Below are 26149 nucleotides of genomic sequence, written 5' to 3'. Positions count from 1 at the left end.
GCGAATAAAACAAATATGACCTTGACATATTGGCCATTGCATAGGATATTTATATTTCAGTGTATTTGATATTCAGCTCGATTTAAATGTTTGCTTCAAATGGCCTTGACATGCTGGCAGCTGCGTGGGCTGTTTCTATTTTGTTGTACTCTACATTCAGCTCGATGTTTTTGTTCGCTTCAGACAAAACAAATAACAATAAAGTGCCTTTTTGTATTAAATAAGATAAGTAAGATAGCTTGGGGGTCTTAGTAATTGTGGAAAGATAATTTGTGCCGAAATTGGCAGTTTGTTAAGCACTTCCAAAAGAATATTATTATTTTCTAAAATACCGGTATTGAACATTGAATACATGCCCGGGAACGATGCTAAATGATGCCATTGGATAAATAAGCAAATTCAGACTTGTCAATGAAACGGTATAACTGAGCAAAACGAATAAAGGGTGTAAGGCTATGAAACTAAATTTAAAGACCAGTCTCAGATCATAGAAAATGTTTTCTCAAAAATAGAGTTGTAGATATTTAATGGAAAAGTAATGCATTAGGCCATTTACAGTCTAAGTACTAAAAAGGCACTTTAAATATCTGCCGTTCCGTAATCCGTTTTTTAATTTAAAAGCTGTTTATAACAAAATGTAAATGCTGTTCAAACGGTCGAACTTAAAAATGAGACGGAAGAAACATAAAACTGGTAAAGTAATCCAGGGAACGTTCGCATGTTATTGAATTACGTAATATATGATTTCCTAAAAAAATGTTTAAAGGCAGCATCTGCTGTATTTCAAGAACGGTAACACAAATTAGATTTACAAATACGTTAATAAACTAATACTGTTTTAAAACTAAATAAATTGCCAATTATAAAACTGTCTCGTGTTTTGACGTGGAAGTATGTACTGTATACCATTAAATGTTGTTTCATTTGTGAAATCATTCAGCGTTGTAATGAAAACTTTGTTGGACATTTCAGGGGTATCTTCCATTTTTCTATGAATTAATGAATGATTTATAGCTCTGAAGAAGTGAAGGCAACGTTTACAGAGGCTTAACCGTTTTCAATCTTCTCGTAAACAAGCTTCCTTGTGCACAGTCAAAACAATAAATTATACTAAATTTCGTAAGATAAGATCATTTTCGAGATCCTGACCACGACACCTTTGATGGGAAATATTTAACACTGTTTAACTCATTAATTGACTGAGCAACCAGCCCTTGATATATTGAAACAAGCTACATATGTGAACGCGATATGGATTAAAATAAGCATTGCTTTATCAGGAAACTGAAAACAAATCCAAATAATTACAGTTGACATTAAAAACCCTACATGCGACTATGTTTTCCACTGGACATCATATTTCAGAATGTGATGGCTCATATGTTCTTTAGTATTACTTATATTTCGTCAAGCATGTGTGGTAATTAAAACAAATTTACACACTTATGTTAAATAGAAAAAGTTGAAACTCCACAGGTCGCTCAACACGACAAAAACGAAAATGTTGCAGGGTCGGTTTGGTTGAGCCTGTTTATGGACGGTAGTGGAAATGCATGCTACCGTCCACGCCCTCTAGCCCCGGGTTGAGCAGAACTCAAAACCTTCTTGTACTGCTTATTTCGGAATAAAATTAGTGGTAATGAACGGCCTTGAGAGGAATCAATTTAAATAACACATTGGTAAAGTTAGAGTGATTCGAAATCCTGAGAAGCAAAGACATAAATACAATTTGACAAATTAACACTTTACGATGTTTGTTCAAGACGTTTTTGTGGTTACGTATTTGTGCATAACGCACCATACCTTCATGATTTATCTTTATGTTCTAGCCAATATAGATTCTTGTTATACCAGTCGAAAATCATTTTGTTCTTTTCATTTAGGAGTTTAAAAATTCAAATTTGTAAAAACGATAAATGTACAGTGATGAAAAAGGTTCTCCTAGTCATAATTTAAACCTGTTCTGAGACCACCAATTTATTTCTGTGAAAAAAAAAGAATATATTTACATTCTCTGAAGAGACCAAAATACGTGTTCAATGCGCCAGATGTAAATGTTTGAAGTAGAGGATTCTAAATTGAACTAAAATAGTAATTTATAATTGTAGGCACTCAATATATAATTCCTGACCTGATTCTGTCAGCAAACCTTCCCAAGGAGACATAACAATTCTTGTAATTTGCTTAGATTTGCATGGTAAAGAAGCGTTATTGATTGCTTCTTCAGGACACGTTTGCACATCTAAGATGAATTAAACCAATATTTTACAGACAGACTGTCACTCTGTATTTCAAGTTCAGTTACTATTCAGTGATAGTCAATGGTATCATTTGATCTATGAACAAGTTAAAGTCTAAATTTAACGTAAATATACTATGAGAAATCGTTAAATCGTTGTGGTCAGTGAAATGAGCCATTGTTGCGACAAGGCAGTGAAAGCCTTAACTGCTCCCTGCGCAGTAACTACTTTATAAAATGTTTTAATGATCATAGGCAAAGTCTTTGTTTCATGTAAAAAATCACATTAAGTGATCAATACCAAGCTTACTTGTGCATGGTGCATGTGACGTTCTTTCAGAAAAATATTCTGCAGAGTTATTTGGCCTGGTTGTTGTTACTACACTATATACATAGAGTCTATTTACATACAGTCCACATAATTATGCCATCTTGTGTGAGTCAAATTGCAATGTATTGTGTCAGTGCTTGCGGGGGGTACACTCTAGTTATTATTACGTCGACTATCGTGAACTGTAAATTTTGCCACAACGTAACAACGTAGAAGTAATATAGATTAAATGTAGCATAAGTATTTGTTGTTGGGAGGTTGTTGTCATGACAATGCGAAAATGTTCATATACATGTATATATTTGTACCTGTTTATACAAATGTTGAAATCGGGAATAAGGTAAGGTCACGCCTTTCCCTTTCATCAATACATGACATTGAGAAGCAAGGTATCACATGACTGATCATGTCAGTCAGATGTGTTATGCAGGATTGCTAAAATAGAACAGTGGGAATTTTCTGCTTGTTTAAATTTAGCACATTGTTGTTTCTGAGAGGGAAATCGTGTCGTTCGGGTTAAATTCATAAAAGCTGTTTGGCGTTTCTTGGCAAACATTTCTCATGAGATTGTATGTATTTCTACCTATCACAAGGTCCTGGAGAACCCCGTACAACAGGGTGTAAAAATGGTCAAGCACGAATGAAATTTGACCGAAAAAAGATCGACAAATGAAATAGGGAGGGTCCTGAAATAAAGCTATATACTGTTATACCGCAAAGTAAATAAGTACTTAATCAAAACGGACAATACTAGAGTTGACATACATATAGCATATAAGTATATAATCATGTATAAGAATTGTCCGTTGTGGGGACTATTCAATGTATCGTTGCTCACCCTTTCAAAGTCAAATTTAAAAAGCCTAAGTATCTTGGGAAAGTGCATGTGATAAGCTATAATATGATACCTGTGAAATGGGGAGGGTCCTGAACTAGAGCTATATACTATCATACCTTAAAGTAAAAAAGTACTTACTCTAAGGGTTGATAAATCCTGATATCAACCTATGAAAAAGTCGATAATTGTGTTATATCCTCACAGTTTTAGACAATATGTGTTCTTTATGGAATAATTATGTTCTTTATGCGAATATTCAGTTTATTGATTTGACCCCTGGCACCAGACCAGAAAGAATATGTCATTGTACATGTTATACCCTTCCCCTTAGAACCATAGTTATGAACGGCAAAATGCACTAACCCGTTTTAACCGTACATTTCTCACTAAAACGCGAAGTTCGATAAATGAGTATCAAGCATATGAATCGGTAATTTGTCTTCCATCGTGCACCAGTCACATTGTCTCGATATTTCATATTGCAGAGATTCTCCACATATTGGATGCTTCCGACAACGTTGCTTTATTAGAGAAGTTCATCCAATATTTTTCTGTAACGTTAATGAAAATATAAACTGCGCGTTTCTTCTTTGAGATAACAAATATTGAAGGTTTGTGACAGGTACACAATGAAAGATAAATTACCACTTATTCAATATTCATAGTACACATACCGAACTACCCTTTTTAGGTTAGAAATGCGCTATTGAAATGGGTTTTCCCGTTCATGACCATGGTTCTTATAGGAATAGGGTATAACATTTGCAGTGGAATTTTCTTTCTAGTATCGTGCCAGTGAACCTAGCCAATGTAATATTTATACTTCGAGGCCTTCGCGCGAAACTATTGTAACTGTAAATAAATAAAGAACATGATTTAATAGCTTTTCGCTGGGCCAACGAATTAAACTTCCTGACGCTACCGTAATCTGATTGGTGGCGTAAGTTCCTGTTTATCATGTGTGGTTTCATGGAATAATAATCCCACTTAGATACTCATAATCACACGTAAATTTCATATTATTTATACATCGTCTTTCGACTTTTAAGTTATACCGGAGTTTTTCCTTATGCTTCGTTTCACCAAATAATGTTTACTACAGAATACCGTATCGTGGATAAACTGAACGATATACTTTGCCAAGGTTACGCAACAAAAATAGTTCAGTGTAATAAAACAAACCATGGATAATTGTTTTCTTAGAGGGATATTGATATATATAAACCTCATTCCAGTTATTGGTATATTTCTATAATTTATATATGTTTTTAATTTGTAATGTATTTATTACTACAATTTCGGTTTTAGAACAATTCTAACGAGCTTCTTTTGCTGGCAGTAAGGATATCATCACTTATTAAGTATGTTCAAAAATAATATATTGCGGTTTCTGATTTATGATTTTAAAATGATATTATATTATAATGTCAGACATTAGTTAAGTAATTGCACTGCCTTGTACGTAAGAACTTTAAAGTTTAATACAAATTGTATATTATATTAAGCAGTACATAACGAGAAAAACAATCAGTATGATTAAAACAACCAGCATCATAAGAGTGCAATAAAATTAAGCCGCATATTTAAGAAAACCGTGTTTTATTATGTTTAAACACGACGAACAGGTTATAGGAATAGTTAGTTGCGGCGCCACACGAATAAATAACTTTTCATGGTATATAACCGATAAGTACTACACATTATTTCGATTTTAATATGAATTTGATGTCAAAACATAGATAGATTTCTCAGTTCACGTATAAAGCCAACTATAGTATGTCGATGTGACGTCAACGTGGCGTCAACGTGACCGTGTTTTAATGTAATTTTTATCACAGCAAAGAGGTTATAATTTCCGTAGAACAATTTAGAAATGCATGACGTCTTGTTAATTCTTCTGTGCGCTTAATTTTACCGATGCAAAGTGTGTGGATTAATTGTAATATTGTATCTATTGTACAAAACCGTAGATCAAATATAGTATTTAGCACTATTTCTCGGTACCAAATGATACGTCAAATTGGCTTCAATTTTGCCTTGTTTTAATTTTGATATAATATCAATAATTTGACTTATTAAAATTGAAAATCTAGCATATTATATATAGTTATCTTCACGAAAAACTATCGACACATCGTAACGTTTTATCATCATTCCAACTTTGATACGACCGACAATGTGATTAACTGACATATTTAATTATGACCTTTAAGGACGTATGCTAGAATTTGGTGCGAAAATTTTCCCAATAACAGAATTTCTTCAAACTTTGGATATTGAAGGACAATCATCTAAGAAACAAAAAAATGCAATAAAAATCATAGGTCACCGGATTCGAAAAAGAGTTATCTGCCCTTGAAAACGGCATTTCCACCAAAAATGACGTTTTCAAGGGCAGATAACTCTTTTTCGAATCCGGTGACCTATGATTTTTATTGCATTTTTTTGTTTCTTAGATGATTGTCCGTCAATATCCAAAGTTTGAAGAAATTCTGTTATTGGGAAAATTTTCGCCCATCTCATATACAGGGAATTCTAGCTAACGCCTTTAAACATATGCTGTTACTAATTAGTTGCAAAACATTTTTGAAGTATTATCATATGACCTTGAGCATTAACCCCGATAATCAAACAATGAGTTTTAGGTTTACAAAAGTGTGTCAGTAAACGAAACGATTTGTCAACAAGTATCAGTAAAATTGAAATTACACTAAAATTAACATTCATTTATTGACTACTCTATCAACTGGCTGACTCATTTTAGGCGGTGTTTTCTCTCAAAAATCCACAAAATGTTTGTACTGTTACACTGACCAGGTACAAACTAATTGACATAATATATATAATTTGTATTTTTGCAAGCTATCTTGACAAATAACATAAAAAGTGGAAAAAGGGGAAAGCGTTGCAACGCTTTTGATACAATAGGGAAAATCAGCATTCTTTTTGCATTTTTATTAACCCTTACCCGGCTAAATTTCTGAAATAAACTTTCAATATGGACAGTACCACTACCTGTTAAAGAAAGTGCTTACCAAAAAGATACTGACTGAATGGCGAACAGTGTAGACCATGATAAACCTGGACGGATGTGCACGCTGATCTTGGTCTGCACTGGTCGTAAAGGCAGAATTACAGCAGGGTAAGGATTTATATCTGACATTTATTTTCCCTAACCTTGTCATGTTTCTGTGTCATACATACACCCTTTACCAAACTTGGTAGAAATGAACGACTATGGGTGAGTAGCTTAGAATATAATGTACATCCAAGTGATCCACTAATGCTTGCTTATTGATGCTCTCCAGATCTAGTGACCGTACAGGGTGATTTTGCGTTAAACATAACAGAACATTGTATTCATCAGGATGGCTAACCCATGTTACTTCTCTATACCGTACACATGGAGAGAACGCCCGAATTCAGGTAACATTTTGCCAATATTTTCCTTACTACTTGTCGGATTTCATAAGATAAAAAGCGTCAAAGATAGCAAAATGAGTGCTTTCCTTCGCACAAAGCGTCTTCCATCAGTTCTCTGTATTTTTCAAAAATACTTCGCCCACAGTCAAAATTGTGTCTGACTACGTTATCTACACAGCTTTTATTTTTTCCTAAACAAACAAACGCAGTTGTTTTAATGGTGACATTATTAGTATCACTTAACCATCTTTAAATCAAAAGTGCAAGATGTTTAATATATTACATAAGGGATAAGATCCATGTTGTACATAACTACTGAACCTTTTACTCTAAACGTTAAATAAAGTAAATTATCACGGCATTAAAGTTCCATAAAGCTTTAAATGCTATGAGATAAACAGGTGAAACAGCTCTAAAATAGTGTATGTTATTATAATATTCAAACCCTAGTATAAATACAAATACTAGAGAAAATAATAATAGGAAGTAGGATTTAACAAGAAAGTATAATTTGATAAGTCCAAAACAAAACATGTCACATTATAAACAAAGTCAATGTGAGCTTTTAACTATTACAGAAATAGCCACTTCCAACGAATATTTTTCCCATATATCTTTAAAGATATCCAATGCCGCTAAATATTTTATCTGCAAATATTTACGTCAACTAGAATTATCTTAATGAATATTTAGATTAATTCAACATGTAAATGTAGAGTTACATTCATGATTAAATGTCACGCTGCAACAGTCGATTTCTTGTCCACATTTATACTGTATTATTATATACATTGTGTATATTGCCGGATGATACTGTGAATACACATTTTTATTATGTTATATTCCAATAACGGTGGTTGCACCTGTATGATATATCAAATCTGATAAGTAGTTTTTATAAGGCGTAAAAAAAAAGATGTTTGTTTCCGGTATCCCGACCTACCCTAAATTTTTGGTCCGACCCTAAATGTGTTTATGGCCTTGGAGAATATCTTTTTGATTTTTTTTCCCTTATTTGTATTTATTTTTGACACAAAAATAATTTCCGAAAAGTCTCCCTTGATAAAAAAAAATCCAAAAAAATATATTTCCGACCTACATACCCTTTTTTTGAGCATGTTACCGGAAACAAAGATTTTTTTAGGCCTAAACATAAACGTAAGATCACTTCCACTTGTTTTATATTTTACGTTATTACGTTTTTGTCAACAAAATCAGGTTATCGGCTTTTCACTATATAAATTATAAATTTGTACTTAGTATACCTTTAACATTTGCAAATACGTGTCAGCTAAGACAACAAACAAATGTTACAAAATACAACTTCAGTCTTTTATGAACAATGAATGCTTGCAAACCTGATTTCTTTTGGCCGCTTAATATTCGCAGAAATTTTAACATTTGGATGTTACAGTTACCAGGTTTGTACATTCAATCCCAGTCTTCGAAAGAGTTTAGTGGTTTAAGTATTTAAATAACTTTGAATTTTGAGAAATTAAACAAATAAACATCTTCTTAACAATCCTACTGACAGATTTTGTCCATAATTGTTTCCTGCAGTAAACACGTGTTGGTCAGTTGATATTATGGAACTAACAGTTATTTTCATTCAATTTACACATCTTATTTTTCAGCAAAGCTGTCAATAACAATGCATAAAGTTGACATTACTCATGTTCTGGAAGAGCCAATTAAAGTATTTGACGGAGATCATCTTCTCCTTATCTGCATTTCTGATATAAGCAACGCGACAATCTCCTTGGTCAGAAAAGACGTTGTTGCAGTAAACAACACTTAAACAATAGATAACGTTCGTCTAGCAGATACAGGAATGTATTTGTGTACAAGTATAATTTCGGATGTAGTTGAGACGCAGAATGTTTCTGTTATAGTCCTTTATCCACCATCTTACCCAGACATCGAAGGGACAACCTCAGGACTCATAGGCGAGGAAGTAACCCTAAAATGCATTTCAAATGCAAATCCACCGCCGACGTATCAATGGAAGCGTTTTAACCAGAATGGCGTTGTTCTGTCAAGAAATCAGACATTGCAAATATCTATTTCAGAAGAAAATTCTCGTGTTGTTTGTGTAGCACAATCTCTTATGGTAACAACACTCGGAAAATCTAAAAGAGCTGACGTAGCTCGAGAAGTGACTATTTTTAGTTACGTTGGGGCCATCATACATGCCATTGATAAAGGTTCCAATCTGAAACTCATTGAAGGTGAAGACATTGACATTCTCTGTGACGCTATTGGAAGACCTGTACCAGATGTATGGTGGACTAAAACAGGGAACAAAAGTTTCAGCTTTTTTGGTAAAAGGCTCATAGGATACGATATTGACAAGCATTTTCCAGGGACTTACGTTTGCCACGCAGGAAACAATATCACATCAGTGAATAAAACAGTCATTGAAACTTACACCACAAAGTTAATTTACGTTAAAGTTACCGAATCTTTGGTTTCTAGATTGGCATGTTCGTCTGTAGAATGTGCAGGGTACTATGAACGAGATTTGTCTACAGACAATACCACCAATGGTAAAACAGACTTCACGTTAGACGATACAATTAACCCTGAGGAAAAAGATAAAGAATTGGTTTTAATAATAACTGATGTAATAGGATGGACAGCTTTAGCAATTAGCATTATCATAAATATTTGGTTTTGCAAGGTCAATAAGAGGAACACTGAAAAGCTTTCGACAATTAAGACTCAAACTGAGCAACCATCGGAAATGTCCGCATACTCGTACGCTCGGAGTTTGCCGGAAAGGCCATCATCTTATATTACAGAGGTCAGACTTCCGGAACACACATATTTCGAACTAAACAGTGGTGATATGATAAATTCTGGACAGAATGACAGCTTTGATATAAATCTCACTGGATCTTATCCGTCAGTTTCGTCAGACTCGTCTTACTTGGAACCGATATACACATCTTCCCACCCAAGCAATTAGTTTTCTTCAAAAGGCGGAATGTAAATTAGTATCATAACTTTTCGAATGAAATCAAATTTCAACAAAGTCATTTTTTAATCAGAGAAAAATTATTTTTATATGAATCATTCGTTTGCAGCGGATGGATCAGAAGTTTGAAAAACATGTTTACATGTATCGAAAAATTGTTTAATCAAACATTACTACTCCCAAAAGCAATTATGTTTAAGTGATTAAATATCATATTCGTGTCATTTTATCACAAATAGCTTATCCGGACCTTTTTATATTTCGTTGTATAAATGTTATCTGCTTGCAAGTTGGACATTTCTTGTGATTCCTATTTGTACATTCATTCTACGCCATTTCTGACTGAATATGTACATATTGATACGCAGCTGAAAAAATAAGTGCTAAAAGACATTCGCTATATAGACTTTTTTTCTTTTGTTTTGTAAATAATAGTATGTAATGTGAGAATATAAAGCCTAAATACCGCAAAATGTTGCCCTCGACTCGAATATTCTACGAGTGTAATTTTTTTTATATTCTATAATCTACGTTTAAACCAAGATTATCCAGTGTATTTTTGTTTGTTTGTTTTTGTACAGGTAATATCCTGAGATTCCCAGCTTTTTACTGAGAAAGATTCCAGGTGGCTCTCTGGGCATTATTTTATCACGAGTGAGCACATGGGTAGAACCAAGTCAGCTGGAACGCTTCGTCATATAAAGAAATCTACACACAAGGCGAATTTTAGAACCCACATACTGACCTTAACCATTAGATCACGAATGCTCCTACAGTGCTTTTATTTTTAACTGAGAGTGGGGTGCATACTCCAGGTGAGATACGATACTTCTTAATCTAAGCAAATCTATATCATTTTTGTCCTGTTGTTTCATGTTCTATTCAGTCCTTTTCTGTTACGATTTATACCTCTCATATCTTAGTGCCTTATTCTGTCTGGAATGTGTTACCATGAGAAAGCGTGTCTTGTAGATATTAACGCTTAACTTGCCTATCCTGAACTTGCGCAAATTTAAGAATAGATTTGCATTAATCTCGCATGCCATAACATGTATATTTTAACTTCAAATATATCACAGGTTCTGCTTAACGTTCCTTGCAATACATACTTTCATTATCCGTCTTGAATCATTGGAGAAATGTGAAAAAAAAACACGTTGCATGTAAAGCGCCTTTGAACGTGTTTATCATGACAAGGGGACTATATAACTCTTGTAGGAGGTATATTTAAAGGCCCGTTCAAAATTTGTACTCAGTGTATTATCGATACTCTCATATGTCTTATAAACAAAAGTCTTATTATTCACCCTTTCCAATTGTGCGGGAAAATGCCGACTTAAAACCTTTTCACAAATTAAAGCTGGTGATCATGAAAATGTAAATAACTATCTTCTGATAGTTATTCTAAATCGCACTTTTGATATCAGAAAAGCTCCACAATGTATTTTAAATGTCGTTTTCAATCATGTGGCCAAATAAAATGTTTAGGTTTGTGAGCTTAAGTTTTCATATTTCGCCAAATATCGATTCGATCTATCTTGATATTATCTTTTAATTGACAGGCAAATTAATTACTAACAGTGTAAAATACTATATTATTGATACAAAATCCCCCGCCGTTACATAACTGAAATACTGTTGAAAAATGCCAAATCTCAACTCTAGACAGCTACAACTACTGTAAATATGCATGTAAAATACCCCAAAAACAGTTAGATTGTATTGATATTTTCGTCTTTTTTGTTTTGTTGTTGTTGTTGTTGCTGTTATTGCTGTCGTTGTTGTTTTTTATCAATTTTGCAATGAACGCTTCTTTTTCTATCAAAATTAGATGGTTCCAACATTGGTAGCATAATGCTTTAAATAGTTGTAATATATTTATTCAACTGCTTTTGTCTCAAGACCATCATGTTAAAGCTCTACTGGAAATTAATCGTACTTTTGGACCATATAACATTTAAGCCGCTTTTTAATTGCTTAAAACACCAAATTCCTAACAACTGATACACGGTTCGAGCGATCAAACATATTGCTTCAGTTTTGCGATAAAGATATTTTCTTCTAATCACTGTTTGAGACGCAATCGGCAATATATATCGCAGCTGGGAATGAGTCATTTGATATTTACATATTGATATTCGCTTTACAGTTTAGTCATACGGATTTACTTTTTCATTCATGTTGAAAATTGTTTCATGTCATTTTGGTTACGCTTTGAATCACTAATTTTAATTTACATAATTTCCCACGATAGTAGTACATCTTATTGTAGTGAAGTGAAAATTTGTTTTGTTTTGTAAAAATAAAAATGAATAATGATGAAATTAAGATGGATACTTGTATTTAAACATTTTCATCTGTTTAACTGAAATCTTTATTTTTTGTAATTTATATTTTTAAGCTATATTGGTGTTATAACAATAAAGGAATTGCTGTAATTATTATTACGTCTGGTATATTCTCTTAGCTATGGACATGCATATACCAACTCAAGCCATATAGAACCTGTAATAAATTACACATATATATAATTATTCTATAGTGGAATTATTAATGTAAAGCCATTTTCGTGACATTGTTTACCTGATCTAAGAACAATTTACTATAGTTCTCATGTTTGTTTTGTTGGAATTTTAGTCAAGCCGTTACAGTACAGGTCACGTGACGGTTTTTCAGCTCTTAACGAAGGGGCAAGTACCCAGGTTTTCCTCCTGGCATTATTTAGGTACGGACTTTGTAAAAAGAAGGCCCTACTGCAAGTCAGCTGAATGGGTTCTTTACATGATTTGATTCCACGGGTATGTAAGGATTCACCTTAATCACTTAGTCACGGAGACTCCTAGTATTACATTTTACTTGTTTCAATATGCATGTCTTTCGTTTTATTCTTTTACCATCAACTGACTGCAATTTCTTGATCAGGTAACTAGTTTATCGTGTCAGTGGTTTGTGCATCAGCCGTTATTGCAGCTTTTAGTTCGTTATTGTTTTGAACGATTTCGTTTTGTTTCTCCTGATGAACGAAGTTTAATGTTTAAAAAGTGCCAGGATGTTTTTAATTAAATAAATCCACGTACCTTTAAAGTTATATTTTAACCTACAGGGAGTCAACTGAGATATAGTTGTTTTAAAGTTATCACAGCCTCACATCGTAAAGCACCTGACTTATGAATTGAAACTACATTTTTGTACAATGACTGCATGGGAAAATTACAGCAAGCAGAGCGTAGCGTAAAACTTCATCTAGATGGCTTGCTTGTCGGTGATTTTACCCCGATACTCTCCCATGTGTGAAACATAACAATTGCATCTCAGAGGCATTTTTATATACACCTAACATTTATTAATCTTATAACATTGTAACATTGAGCATTTCCGGTTTCTCCAGAAATCTTGGACAAGGTACCTTTTAATATTGACATGTGTTTAAAAGGTTTACAAGGGTCCTGCTCTACCATTAAAGTAGAAAGGAGACGTATTACCAAGAAGGTGTAAATGATAGTCTTTTTTGCAAACGTCATTCCAGCTGTGTTTAAAAGTGTAAGTCGGGATGAATATTATAGTTACATATTAATTATTTACGCATTTCTATCGTCATTAACTGCACTTTCTTTAATGTATTAAATGTTTTAAATTATTACTTTTAAGATCTGTTTGTATGTTATCGTTTAAGCCTGTTTGATAACAATAATAAGTAAAATATCAAACTAATTAAAATAGTGGTTTCAACAAAAAATTCGTCTTAAGGCTGTAAGATCAATTCTTTTCTACAGTTAAGAATTTAAGAGCTTGAAGAACATAAGTTTCTAGGACAAATAAGGGTAAAAAAGGCACAGGTCACAGAACTTGTTTTTTTTAGGCCTTTTTCTTCATCCACTATATTTGCATTTCTGAAATTAAGTAAAATTGAAAATATGGGGGTACTTTATAAAACATATAATATCCCACTTAATTTTAAATATATTTCAGGCCTTACAGGTTACTAAGAATACAAGGTGATATCTGTATTATATAAGTCACTATCAAATCTTTTTCGTTTTTACATGTCGGCATAATTACCCCCATCCACTTTTTAATAGAAAAAAACGTACTTAAATCTACAAAAAAAAATCTCCTTTTAAGATTTTAAAAATATTTTGCTACTTTTATGAGACACAAAAATGCTTCAAAATGGAAAGAAAAAATGTTGGGGTCACCGTGCATCTAAGACAAATATTTAGAAAAAGAAACACCTTTAAAAACTGGTGAATTTTGATATACTAGTTCTTTTTGTTTTAATTTATACTTCCTAGATAATATAAAGTGCTATGTTGAGAACTTTTATTTCAGTTGTAGCCAACATGATCAACTTTAATAGATATTTGAAATTACCGACCCCTACCGCACTGTATATCTTACATCAATTTTAGGCAAATACCAGCCAAAAATAAGGGTGAAAAAATATTTTCGCAACAAGTAGAATCTGTTTGGTTAAATGGTACATTATTAGCCATATTTTAATCATTTAACATTAATGTTTGGCATAAATTTTATTTCGAAAGAAATTTTCAAAGAAACATTTTTCAAAATGGCGGATATTCTGAAGAAAAAAGACGCTCGTACATCCCTAAAGTGGTTATCAGTTTTAAGATAGTTCATCATCGAAAGAGGCTTTTGAGTCTTGCGTTTCCAGCAGGTATACAAGTTTTACACCATACAAATGTACCTCCTCTTGTTTTTATTCCGATGTATATGAATGTGATAACAAAACGTTTAGTCCTGTTTGGTGCCGTATAACCTATACTGTGTTAGTGCGCAACAAAACATAAATCAACAAATCAAGGTGTTTCAAATCTACTGCGTATGATTGTTCAGTGCTGTTTTCAGTCTATGTTGTGGTTAACATGTTGTCTTATTTACTTGTATACAAAATGCGGTTTATTTGTTTTTATGCTTTATCAGTTTGCCTAAAAACACACAGTCAACAAAAATTGGAATAAATATTGCCATACTGAGCAATAGACGAATACTTATATATGCTGTTATTCAAGATTATTGTATGCCTTCATTTACGATTCTACTCTTGTCAGATTTATATATGCAGCAGGTAGAATGATTTGCAAATATCACGTACGATGTATTATTCCAAAGTCGTGTTAAAATGGTAAAATTTAAAATCATTTTGTAATAATTTTGTTCATCAGTGATGGGCAGGGCATACATTGAAGAATATACATGTATTCTATCTTAAATACTGCACAGCCGAATCGGCAATTTCGTCACCCCGACCGACTTAGCCCTTAGAGTCAGTTACTGACTTACAAACCCCTTATCAATCAGAGGTTGTTCGAGGAGACACTTGCTACGGACATGGGAAACAACGGTGCCCGTAAAGTGACATGTGGAACTTTTTTTTATTTCGTTTATACGAAATAAGATTTCGTGTTTACGAAGAAAGATTTTGTAAAAACGAAATGTTATTTCGTATAAACGAAATGTTATTTCGTAAAAACGAAATCTTATTTCGGTAAATACGAAATGTTATTTCGTAAAAACGAATTCTTATTTCGTAAATACGAAATGTTATTTCGTAAAAACGAAATGAGATTTCTTAAAAAGGAAATGAGATATCGTAAAAACGAAATCTTATTTCGTAAAAACGAAATGTATTTCGTAAAAACGAAATGTTACGAAATAACATTTTCGTTTTAGTTAAAATAACATTTCGTTTTAACGAAATAACTTTTCTTTTTACGAAATAAAATTTCGTTTTCACGAAATAACATTTCGTTTTTACGAAATACATTTCTTTTTTACGAAATACATTTCGTTTTTACGAAATAAGATTTCTTTTTTACGAAATAAGATTTTGTTTTCACGAAATACATTTCGTTTTTACGAAATAAGATTTCGTTTTTACGAAATAATAATTCGTTTTTACGAAATCGTATTTCGTAAAGACGAAATCTTATTTTGTAAAACCGAAATCTTATTTCGTAAAAACGAAATAAAAAAAGTTTCACATGTCACTTTCGGATTAACATTTGATAGCTATGCAGTTTTCTAGCTTCGGCGCTCCTCGGACAAAATTTACATTCGGATACCCTCGGTAGCACATGGGATATTTTGGCCGCCATATTGCGCCTTTGCCGGCTGCAGAAATTAAGCGTAACTGGCTTTTATTGTAAGTTAAACTGTGTTTGATGCGTAAATGTGGTAAGGAAGTAATAGATTTAAATCACTAATTGATTTTTTAATGAATATGGAAGAAGGTGTTAAATTAATTGCCATTGACGCAATCCAAGAACCTAAATCGTACAATGTACCCCACCCATAATTTTAATGAATAATTTCATATTTGTAACTCTGTTCTTGAAATTATAGGAGTTTTGTGTTGGCTCAAGGTTTTTTTTGTGCAGATATGTCCGCACGGTATTGAACTTCTGTGTTTAGGCTTGTTTTTACAACGAAAAATGTTACAGAGAAACTTGTAAAAACAAGACCCAGTTAACTAGGCTAATTCCAGAAAAATGTATTATTATATCCCCTCAACCGTGTTGAAGCAGTTATTTAAAAGAGAAATCCCCCCCCTAACCCCCTACCTCCTGCAGACATTTAACCCCGCTTCCACACCCTTTTCCGTCTTAATACCTTCTTTCCTGTCCCAAAAATTACCACCCTCCCCATTGGGTTCATTCCTTTACCATTTATCAGTGAAATACCCCGTCCAATCAGTGAAATACCCCGTCCCCTGCTTCGGAACTGCTTACACAGTGCACAGACAAAATTGAAACCCTCCTTCCATATAGACAACCCATTGCTCTATGTACCTGTTAATCCCCTTTTCCACAAAAATAGCTTGTACAAATATGCCCACACATTATTAAATATCTTGTTTTTAGGCTTAAAGTAAACCCTGGGAGATAAAGTACTCGGGTCCCTATAGGGGCTTGAACCCCGGACCTCGAGATCTGTAGGCGGACACTAACGCTGTCCCTAAAGGGTGGCCTATATACCTATTATCACTAAAGGCTTGTTTTCATAATGAAAAATGTTATAGAGACTATAAACAAGACTAAAAGAGAAATCCCCTCCCCCCCACACACACAAACACCTGAAGACATTTAACTCCTCTTCCACACCCGGTTACCTCTAAGTACCTCCTTAACCTTTGTCAAAATAACCACCCTCCCCATTGGGTCCATTCACCATGTATGTCCTGGACAAAGGGTAAAAATTTGGGAAGTTTAGCTCATAATCCCTGAAATATCCTGAAAAATAATGGTATGTATGTATGAGACACCTAGATAGTCTTTGTTTTTATGGGGAAAAATACCAGAAATTTGGCATATGTGTCAGTCCTGAGTTTAGGGTTTGGTTAGTAATATTTTAAATCAGATTTATCTCCCTTTATTTTGTTTAGTGTGCTTCCATGTGCATTGACAATAGGTCAGAATTTTTCCCAAGAAATGCTTCAATTTTATGGGTTATGCTTTGATAATATACCTGTTAATTATCTGGATATCCATGTAAGTGAATACATGTATTGGGTTTTTAAAAAAACAGCTGGATTAATTAATATTGGATTAAATACAGGTTTGTTTAATTCTGTCATTACAGTTTGTAATTACCAATTCAAAGGTCTCGTAAAGTGTTCTGTAATGATTTTATCTCTTATAATTTTGGCACATTCTGTTTATACAGTTTGTTAATATTTTGAGTAGTTACGTCTTTAAAAAATGGCAGTCTTGTATATCACTGTCTCATTCTCTGTTTGCACTTTTAACCGTTTAATCATTTACAGACCTCTAACCAGATCATATTCCTGCTGTGACATATGGACAGGTGTATTTAGGTCCGCAACCTGGTAAGTATAATTTGTATTTGCAACTTGTAATTATTAGCATAACTATGTACGTGTAGTTTACACACTACCTGAAGGATATGTATTTTTGCTGTAATACGCCACTACAAACATAGGTATATGTTTGAGCTTGAAATATACTTGAATAAGAGATATACCTAATATGAATTGCATGGTATTTTGTGCAACAAATTATCTGTCTTATTACATACCTAAAAAATTTTTTTATTGAGTTTCAATGGACTGCCATCATGCAATATTTTTCCATAATGACGCGGAAGGCTTTCATATTGGACATGGAATGTTTACTTAAGTTGTAATGGAAAGAATTGCGTGACATCCATGTATTTTTGTATTTTTCCTATTCTTTAGTTACAGAATTAAAACAATGTAAGCATGTGATGATTTGGTGATGTCTTTTACTATAAAAATAGAATTTTAGGTCATCATATTTCAGCATTGTTATTAATTGAATACAGCTGTGCATACACAGAGAACTGGAAATAAGTTTCAATTGAACGTGTATTATAATTTTAATTCTGTAATGTATCTAGACCTAAAATACATACATAAATGTTTGTTTACCGGTATGAGAATGTATTTTTATAACTTATTTATTGTTGTGGTTTGTTTATTTTCAGGTCAATATCCCAGTAAGCAGGTAATGGTGTACATGTAATGATCTTTACAGATTTTTGTGGTATGGTGACTGCTTGAGGTCAAAATTTAATCTGTCGGTGAAGTACTGAAGGATCAAAGGATGTTGAAGGATATAGGATAGAATTTTATCTTCTAATTAAATAGTCAACTGAAATCCCTTCAGTTTCATATGCAGTAACACATATTTCAGTTTGTTTTACTCCCTGGTACAACCATTAAATAAGCACTAGATTTACATATTATTTTGAGTCACTAGGGATTCAAACCGCATCAGATTGCACTCTGAACAGGAACAGCCATTATATTTCTACAAATATTTTTCATATATATTAAGATGCGACATTTTTTCTAAATTTAATGCTAAATTTGAAGAAATCTGTGTTGATTTTTAAAGAGTAATAAGCTTCAGTCTGTTATTCACTTATTGTCAGTGTACTAGTGGAAGTTGATATGGGTAACTTTAGTTTATATGTCTTCTAATCATTAGTAAATGCCATGTTCCTCTTTTTGAATAGTTTGAGACAGACCAAAGGTCACCTAAAGAAAGAGAAATTTCAAAGGTTGTTAAGGTATGTATGATGCTTGCTAGGTGACATAACAAAAATGTCGTTACATGGTCAGTGTTTGTATGTTATGGAGTCAAGTGTTGTAAGAAATAAATGGCAAACTGTAAATAGTGAGCCTTATTTTTTTCTTGGCACAAATCTACTAACATTATCAGATAATGACCATGTGTTGATACCATTTTCAGAGATGGAATTAAATCCTTTGATGAAATTTAATAGATAGTGCTCATGAATTTTAATTGTAGAAATTGTGACATCTTGTTATTTGTGTGGAAAATTGTGTATTTCCCATGTATCATGGGGTTATTAATGAGCATGAACCTGTTGCTGGGGATTTAAACACTGTTATTGCTAGAAATCACCTTTTTAGCTCGACTATTCGAAGAATAAGTAGAGCTATCCTACTCACCACTGCGTCGGCGTCACACCTTGGTTAAGTTTTTCGTACCAGTCCACATTTTGACAAAGTCTTTTGAGATAAAGCTTTGAAACTTTCAACACTTGTTTACCATCACCATGACCAATTATAGGCAAGAGCACATAACTCCATCAAGGATTTTGGCTGAATTATGGCCCCTTTTGACTTAGAAATCATGGTTAAGTTTTTCGTACCAGTTCATATTTTGACGAAGTCTTTTGAGATAAAGCTTTGAAACTTTCAACACTTGTTTACCATAACCATGTCCAGTTATAGGCAAGAGTACAAAACTCCATCAAGGATTTTGGCTGAATTATGGCACCTTTCGACTTAAAAATCTTGGTTAAGTTTTTCGTACCAGTTCATATTTTGACAAAATCTCTTGAGATAAAGCTTTGAAACTTTCAACACCTGTTTACCATCACCATGTCCAGTTATAGGCAAGAGTACATAACTCCATCGAGGATTTTGGCTGAATTATGGCCCCTTTTGACTTAGAAATCTAGGTTAATTTTTTTCGTACCTTGTGTAAAGTGTTTGACGTATGGCTTTGAAACTTATATCACTTGTTCAGTATAATAATCTCTCTCTGTAGTTCCTGAAAGAGTACATAACTCTGTTATCTATTTTGGCTGAATTATGGCCCTTTTTTGGACTTGGAAATTTGTTCTGTTTTCATAAAAGTCCACGTTTTGTCAAAACTATTTGACATATTGCTTTTAAACTTTGAACACTTGTTTATCATCATGATTTCAACCTGTTGGCAAGAGTATATAACTCTGACAACTATTTTGGCTGAATTATGGCCCTTTTTGGACTTTGAAATTGGTTCACACATTGCCATTTAGTGCAAGACTTATCGAAATCCACAAATACAGGAACATTGTCTAATCTTTTTTTTTCTTTTGTCTGAATATCTTTTGTAATATTTTGACCCCATTCTTGAATCAATTCTTCGAATAGTCGAGCGCGCTGTCATCAGACAGCTCTTGTTTAAAAGGGCAAGTAAAGTTTTAGGGTTTTACAACCTCAAATTGAAACCCATTTTACCTAATTATTTACTTCTGTTGAATTTTAGTTACCTGTTTCCTAGTAGGTTTGTCAATGATAAATGTGTCAGCTAACAATGGTGCAAAGTGCTGATGTTAGCTTTTGTGATCACTCATTCTACGTGTACCACCAGTATAGTTCTTTAAACCTGAAATGGGAATATTATTAGTTGTAACACTGCTTGTTGTGGACTGGACGAAGGCCAGCTTTTGATATGAAATCCATTTCCAAGTCCTTGAATGTAATATGGATTTTTTATCCCTCGACACAGTTGTATGGGTAATAGAGTGGTCTCTTGGGAATTTGGCAGTTACTTGCAGGTTTGTAATGGTACATAATCCAGGAACACTGGTTAGGTTAACTGCCTGCCGTTACATGACTGAAATACTGTTGAAAAACGAAGTTAAAACCCAAAACAAAACAGTAACTTAATTTGAATATCATGATGAATCTTTATCAAACTTGGTAAGTAGCACCACTAGTAGTTTTGTTAAAATGGGCAAGTCTGTGCTGCTCTGGGGGAAAATATAAATACCGTAAAATGACTTGATCTCATGAACCTATTGACGGATGTTCATCAAACCTGGTGTAGAGTGGCATTGTAAAGTCCTCTAATGCAAAATTGACCAAATGGTTACTCTCAGTCACTTTTGGAGGATAACCGAAAAAACAAAAAAAGAAATATTTAATTTACTTCTTATCTTTAAGTCATTCCAATGTTAACTAATGAGCTGTCATGTATAATATATATAAAAAAAACATCTCTAAGTCTAACTGGGTCAGAAGCCATGTCAGATGGTCAATATTAACTTCAGTTAAGCTACTTCAGTGCATTTCTGCCTTCTGTTTTAAACTGTTTGCTCTTAAGATGATTGGTAAGTGCCCTAACTGTGCATATTGCTGTTGTTGGTATTGAACCTAAAGTCTGTGATTTCCTTGTATACCTTGATCCCTTCATTGCTCATGTATGGCCTTAACAAAAACATTAATAATGATGAAAGGATTCCTGTCTTGTGCATATTCAGGTTCTTTGGTTTATAGTTGTACAGACAGATGTTGCACTCAACCATGCATCTGCATCGGATTCTCATTTTAGTTAACTTTTTAGCTTGACTACTGAATATGGAGAGCTATTCTACTCATCCCTGTGTCTGCGTCCAGTTTCGTCACCTTGGTTAAAGTTTTGATGCACTTCCTCCAGACCTTTGTTATTACTTCATTGATTTGCTTCAGTCTTATAATAATTGTTCCTCATCATCACCGACATCATTACGCACATGGGTCATGACTCTTACACCAATATTTCATGAATTATCCCTATTTTCACCTAAAATTTCAAGCTAAAATTTGGATGCACTTCACTTCATTTCTGTTATTATTAAATGGGTTTAATTCAAACAAGAGATATTGTTTGACATCATCACCCACATATGACACAATGTCAATAGCTCCGGTACCAATTTTTCATGAATTATGCCCCCTTTTACTTAGAATTTTATGCTAATTTTGTTTCATTAGTTCATCTGTTTCTTGAAAAAAAATGATGAGTTATTGTCACTTGATCGGCTGGTAAAATTTCACCATCAATAGCTGACCTTGGACTTGGAAAATATCATAAGCTGACTCTGTACATCAACAAACATAACTCTATCCTGCTATTTGCAAGAATTATGGCCCTTTATGGCTTGCATACACTAGAGGCCACGTTTTTGCTCCAATCTTCTTGAGAAATGTCATACTGTTCGCTTTCTGAAAATTTTGGAAAAGTTTGACTCTGGGTCATACAGTAAAAAACCAGGTTACTAGGTCAAATCAAAGAAAATGCTTGTTTACATTCAAGAGGCCACGTTTCTTGGTCCAATCTGAATGAAAATTGGTCATAATATTTGTCTCCATGAAATCGCTAGGTAAAACATGTTTATACTGTTATGGTGTGTTACACATATGAGCGACCTAGGCTGGCATGTCATAAACAACCTGTGGAAATGGTAGATACAGATGTCAATACTCGTGTTTAATTATCTTAACTCTGAATTACTGAGTCTTTTGTGATTATCTTATCAATGATGTCTTTCCTAATTGATATAAATATGGTGGTCATCTACTAGGCTTTTAACTATTTTGATTTCATATTAACATAAATTGCATCAGTTCTTGCAGGGCATAAAAGTTATCATTGGATCGATAGTCTTCAATTATTGTCATTTTATAATATTTTTGTTTATGGTTTACTTACTATTTCGACATTTCTGTTTGACCCAGTGAGTCAAGTAAGCTCAAACTGAAATAATTTCAGAATTTTCTTTTTCAGGATAAACTACTGTCCACTGACCAAAAAATTGAAATTTTAATATATTTTTTTTTGCAAAATATGGCTGAGAGTGTTGAAAGTAGTCGGCTATTTCGTGCCATTGGAAAGTTTCTTGAGTCCAATCCAGGACGGTCCAAGTCACCTAAGTATGAAAGGGTTATAATTCTTTCTGATAGCAAAGGTAAATATTTGCAACATGAGCATGCTGCAGTTTCTTCCTTGTTAAAAATTCCAAAAATTGAATACTGGTACTTCAATGGTAGGTCTACTCATGATGGAGTTCAATATTTGATCAGTAACATTGAACTTCTAAATAAGTCATTGCAGAAAACCATTGTTTTATTCTGGCATTTTACCTGTGATCTCACCCTGATGCCAGATAAACATGGTCATCGTTATATTTTACCCAGGTTTCCTTCCTTTGAAGATATCAAAGTCCATCTTCAACCTGACTTGGACAAACTTGTCGCATTAGGTCATTCCAACAAGTTTGATGTTGGAATTCTTGAAGTACCACCTATTTTCTGCAGCTTGTGGAACAGAAGAATAGGTGATTTGGACAGGCCCGATATAGAAGATAGTTCTTTAAATAATCATGTTATTCTTGTTAATGAATATTTAAGGGACTTGAACAGTTCATTAGGATTTAACTCTCCTAAGTTTGAACAAGATTTTGCTATGTATAGGTCTAAGACTACAGGTAATAATGCATATAAATCAAAGGTAACGTTCACCAGTTCTTTACTTCTGGATGGTGTACATCCTCACCCATTAGTTGCAAGGAAGTGGTTATACCGAATTTGTCAGTCAGTGTCTGAATAGTTTTTTATCTATACCTGAGAATCTGTTCCACAATTATAAATAAAAATTGAGCTACTAAATAGTAAGTCCTGCGATGGAAACCTTCACAATGTACTGGACCTCCATTATGGGGGATGTTACACAGTTATTCACATGTCAATTAAGTAATGTTGCAAAGTAGAACAGTAACTTAGTTTTAAGTATTGTCTGATCCAAATGTGTAGTTTTTAATGACAGGTCAGATACTTTTGATGAAGTGTACAAACCTGGAAATGGTGCTTTAATATGTACTGCGTTGTGTAGTCTGAAAAACAGGCACTGTTTTTTTCCTGTATTTATACAAGCAAGTCATCACACCGGTAATAATTAGTTGAAAAAAAAACTTCTTTATTTGAGAAGCATGAACTTTTTCAAAATTGTATTTGTTATATATTACTTAGTGCAAGTTACATACCTGTTGTCATGATAAATTTTTGTTTGCTTTGTATTTTATTTTTCAAAATGGCACTGTCTTGCTTACCGACTAAACATTATTGTCATAATTAAGAAGTGAACTTTTTCTAACAAACCCGATAACATGATGAAAATGAATCATGACCCTCGTACCATTCGTGCATAAATTAACATTTCTCCATTAAATAATAAGTACTGTTTTTGGAGAAGATTGTTGTTTAAATACAATCTCCAGCGTTTTACTTAGACTTAGATTATGCATTTCAAATGTAAAAAGAATAATCTTATATTCTGTTTATGTTATGTTATTAAATGTATTTATATCAGTTGCGATGTACCATTATTTGGTTGACATGTGAATTTTTTTGTAACTATGTCCTAATGAAATGGCCCATAGCTTTCAACACTCTTATCCGCTAATAACTTTTTATTTTTAAACAAAAATTCAGATTTATTTTATTTGTGAAAAGAGACGAAACTTTAACAAATCTCAAAAAACAAAACCAGCTCTCAATACCTAGAAGGTCGTTATTGGACAGTAGTTGAACTGGAGTTGTCCATGTGGGAACCAAGAAATAGCCGCATTGTTGTGGAAGTACACTGATGTCATCCTTCTGCAAAGTTCCAAATGGTAAACACTTCTAACATCACATCTTCTTTCCTACCAAGCTAGGAACAATAATGATATAACTGGAGTTGAATGCCTGGGCCCGTATTCATAAAACTCCTGAGGAGAAAACTTAGGAAAATCCTTAACTTTGTAAAATTTCCTAAACAACACAGCACAAAGAAAAGTGTAAACTTTATAAGATTTATTGATAATCTTCATTACTATGCTAGACTCTATGAGACAATATTGTTAGACATTCCAAATATCTCGACGATTGTCCACAAAATGCTTTGGAACTTTTCCCTAACTTAGTCCCTTAGGGAAAATTTTCCCTTAGGAGCTTTATAAATACGGGCCCTGATCTTTTGCAGGCCTGGGATTTTTCAAGACTGGTCCTGATTTCAGGCTTTTATTGGCAATAATTTAACTATAACTATTGAAAATGTGGAATTCAGGCTAGAGAATGTAGTTTTTCAGGCTTTCAGTTTGGACTGAATCCCAGGCCTGCTTTTGCTTCTTTTAAATATATCAGCACAACCCATGCGACTTTTTAAAGTACAGTGTCATGGTAGGAAAATGATGTTACATGTCTGTATGCAAACAGATGTTTACACAACCTTCTTGATACTATGAGTTCATATATCTCATTTTTATATGCCCGTTTGAAAAATGGGACGTATTACGGGAACGCCCCTGGCGGGCGGATGGGTGGGGGGCATCCACAGACTTTGTCTGGAGCATATCTTCTTCATGCATAGAGGGATTTTGATGAAACTTGGCACAATTGTTCACCATCATGAGACCGAGTGTCATGCGCAAGAACCAGGTCCGAAGCATTTCTTCTTCATGCATGACTTTGATGTTGTTTAAAGGGCCACATAAAAATTGATGTGTTATGGACATTATTTCACCTGTGCCAAGGTGACCGTTTGTGAACGCCCTTCGTCCGTTGTTATCCGTACAGAATCTCTTGAGATCACATAACAGACCACATCTGCAATCAATTTTAATCCAGTTAAACCACATTTTGCAATCATTTTCTATCAGATTTGCCTACATGTTGTAAAGGCGTAATATTTCTGATCCTTTTGAAAACTGACAATTTGACCATTGTGCTGTTGACTGGTATGAAAACTTTCTTGCATGTATAGGGATTTAAAATAATTATTGAGACTTTATTTTTCACAACACATTATTTTTTATTTCTTCAAAAAAATATACTTCTTATACCAAGAGTTATAATGGTAGTATTTGGTTACCACTAAATTAAAATACTTTTGCATAATTATGAAATTTTTGATACCATCCAAATTAAAGCAATACAGTGCCAATAGGAAGTAATATTTGTGACTTTCTACCTAGGTTAAAGTATATTTTAGAATATATATATATAAATATTGAATGAAAATAAAACTATTTAATCCGGTACAGTCTAACAACAGTGTTACGGAAGGCCATTGTATATAGTAATACAAAGCTTTCTCAAAACTAACTGATAAGTTATTCAGTACTACATTACCCACCAACTTTAGTGCGTTATAAGTGAAAATGCATGTTTTTGACACATACATTTAACTTCATTCTTTGATATCAATAATATATATGATTGGCCAAATTTTACTCTAAAGT

At 33.4% G+C, this 26149-nt stretch overlaps 1 protein-coding gene and 1 long non-coding RNA gene across 2 annotated transcripts; both read left to right on the top strand.

Moving 5' to 3' along the window:
* Positions 1-4518: 4518 nt before the first annotated feature.
* LOC123554656 (uncharacterized) lies at positions 4519-10171 on the top strand. Its single transcript, XM_053547943.1, has 2 exons — positions 4519-4649; positions 8466-10171. Exon 2 carries the CDS (start codon positions 8663-8665, stop codon positions 9797-9799), a length of 1137 nt encoding a protein of 378 aa, XP_053403918.1. The 5' UTR covers positions 4519-4649; positions 8466-8662; the 3' UTR covers positions 9800-10171.
* A 5661-nt stretch (positions 10172-15832) lies between these two features.
* Positions 15833-24557, top strand: LOC123551172 (uncharacterized). The gene is made up of 5 exons (XR_008371663.1): positions 15833-15971; positions 17592-17654; positions 18293-18312; positions 18827-18880; positions 22657-24557. It is a non-coding gene; the product is annotated as an uncharacterized LOC123551172 (long non-coding RNA).
* The last annotated feature ends 1592 nt before the right edge of the window (positions 24558-26149 follow it).

Source organism: Mercenaria mercenaria, chromosome 7 (genome assembly GCF_021730395.1).
Source record: "Mercenaria mercenaria strain notata chromosome 7, MADL_Memer_1, whole genome shotgun sequence".
Classification (NCBI taxonomy): domain Eukaryota; kingdom Metazoa; phylum Mollusca; class Bivalvia; order Venerida; family Veneridae; genus Mercenaria; species Mercenaria mercenaria.
Note: the sequence above shows the minus strand (reverse complement) of the source record. Positions and strands in the feature narration are given on the sequence as shown.

What these genes read in the sequence shown, in the direction of transcription:
- LOC123554656 (XM_053547943.1), top strand. Translation starts at nt 8,663, where the DNA reads ATGTATTTGTGTACAAGTATAATTTCGGATGTAGTTGAGACGCAGAAT.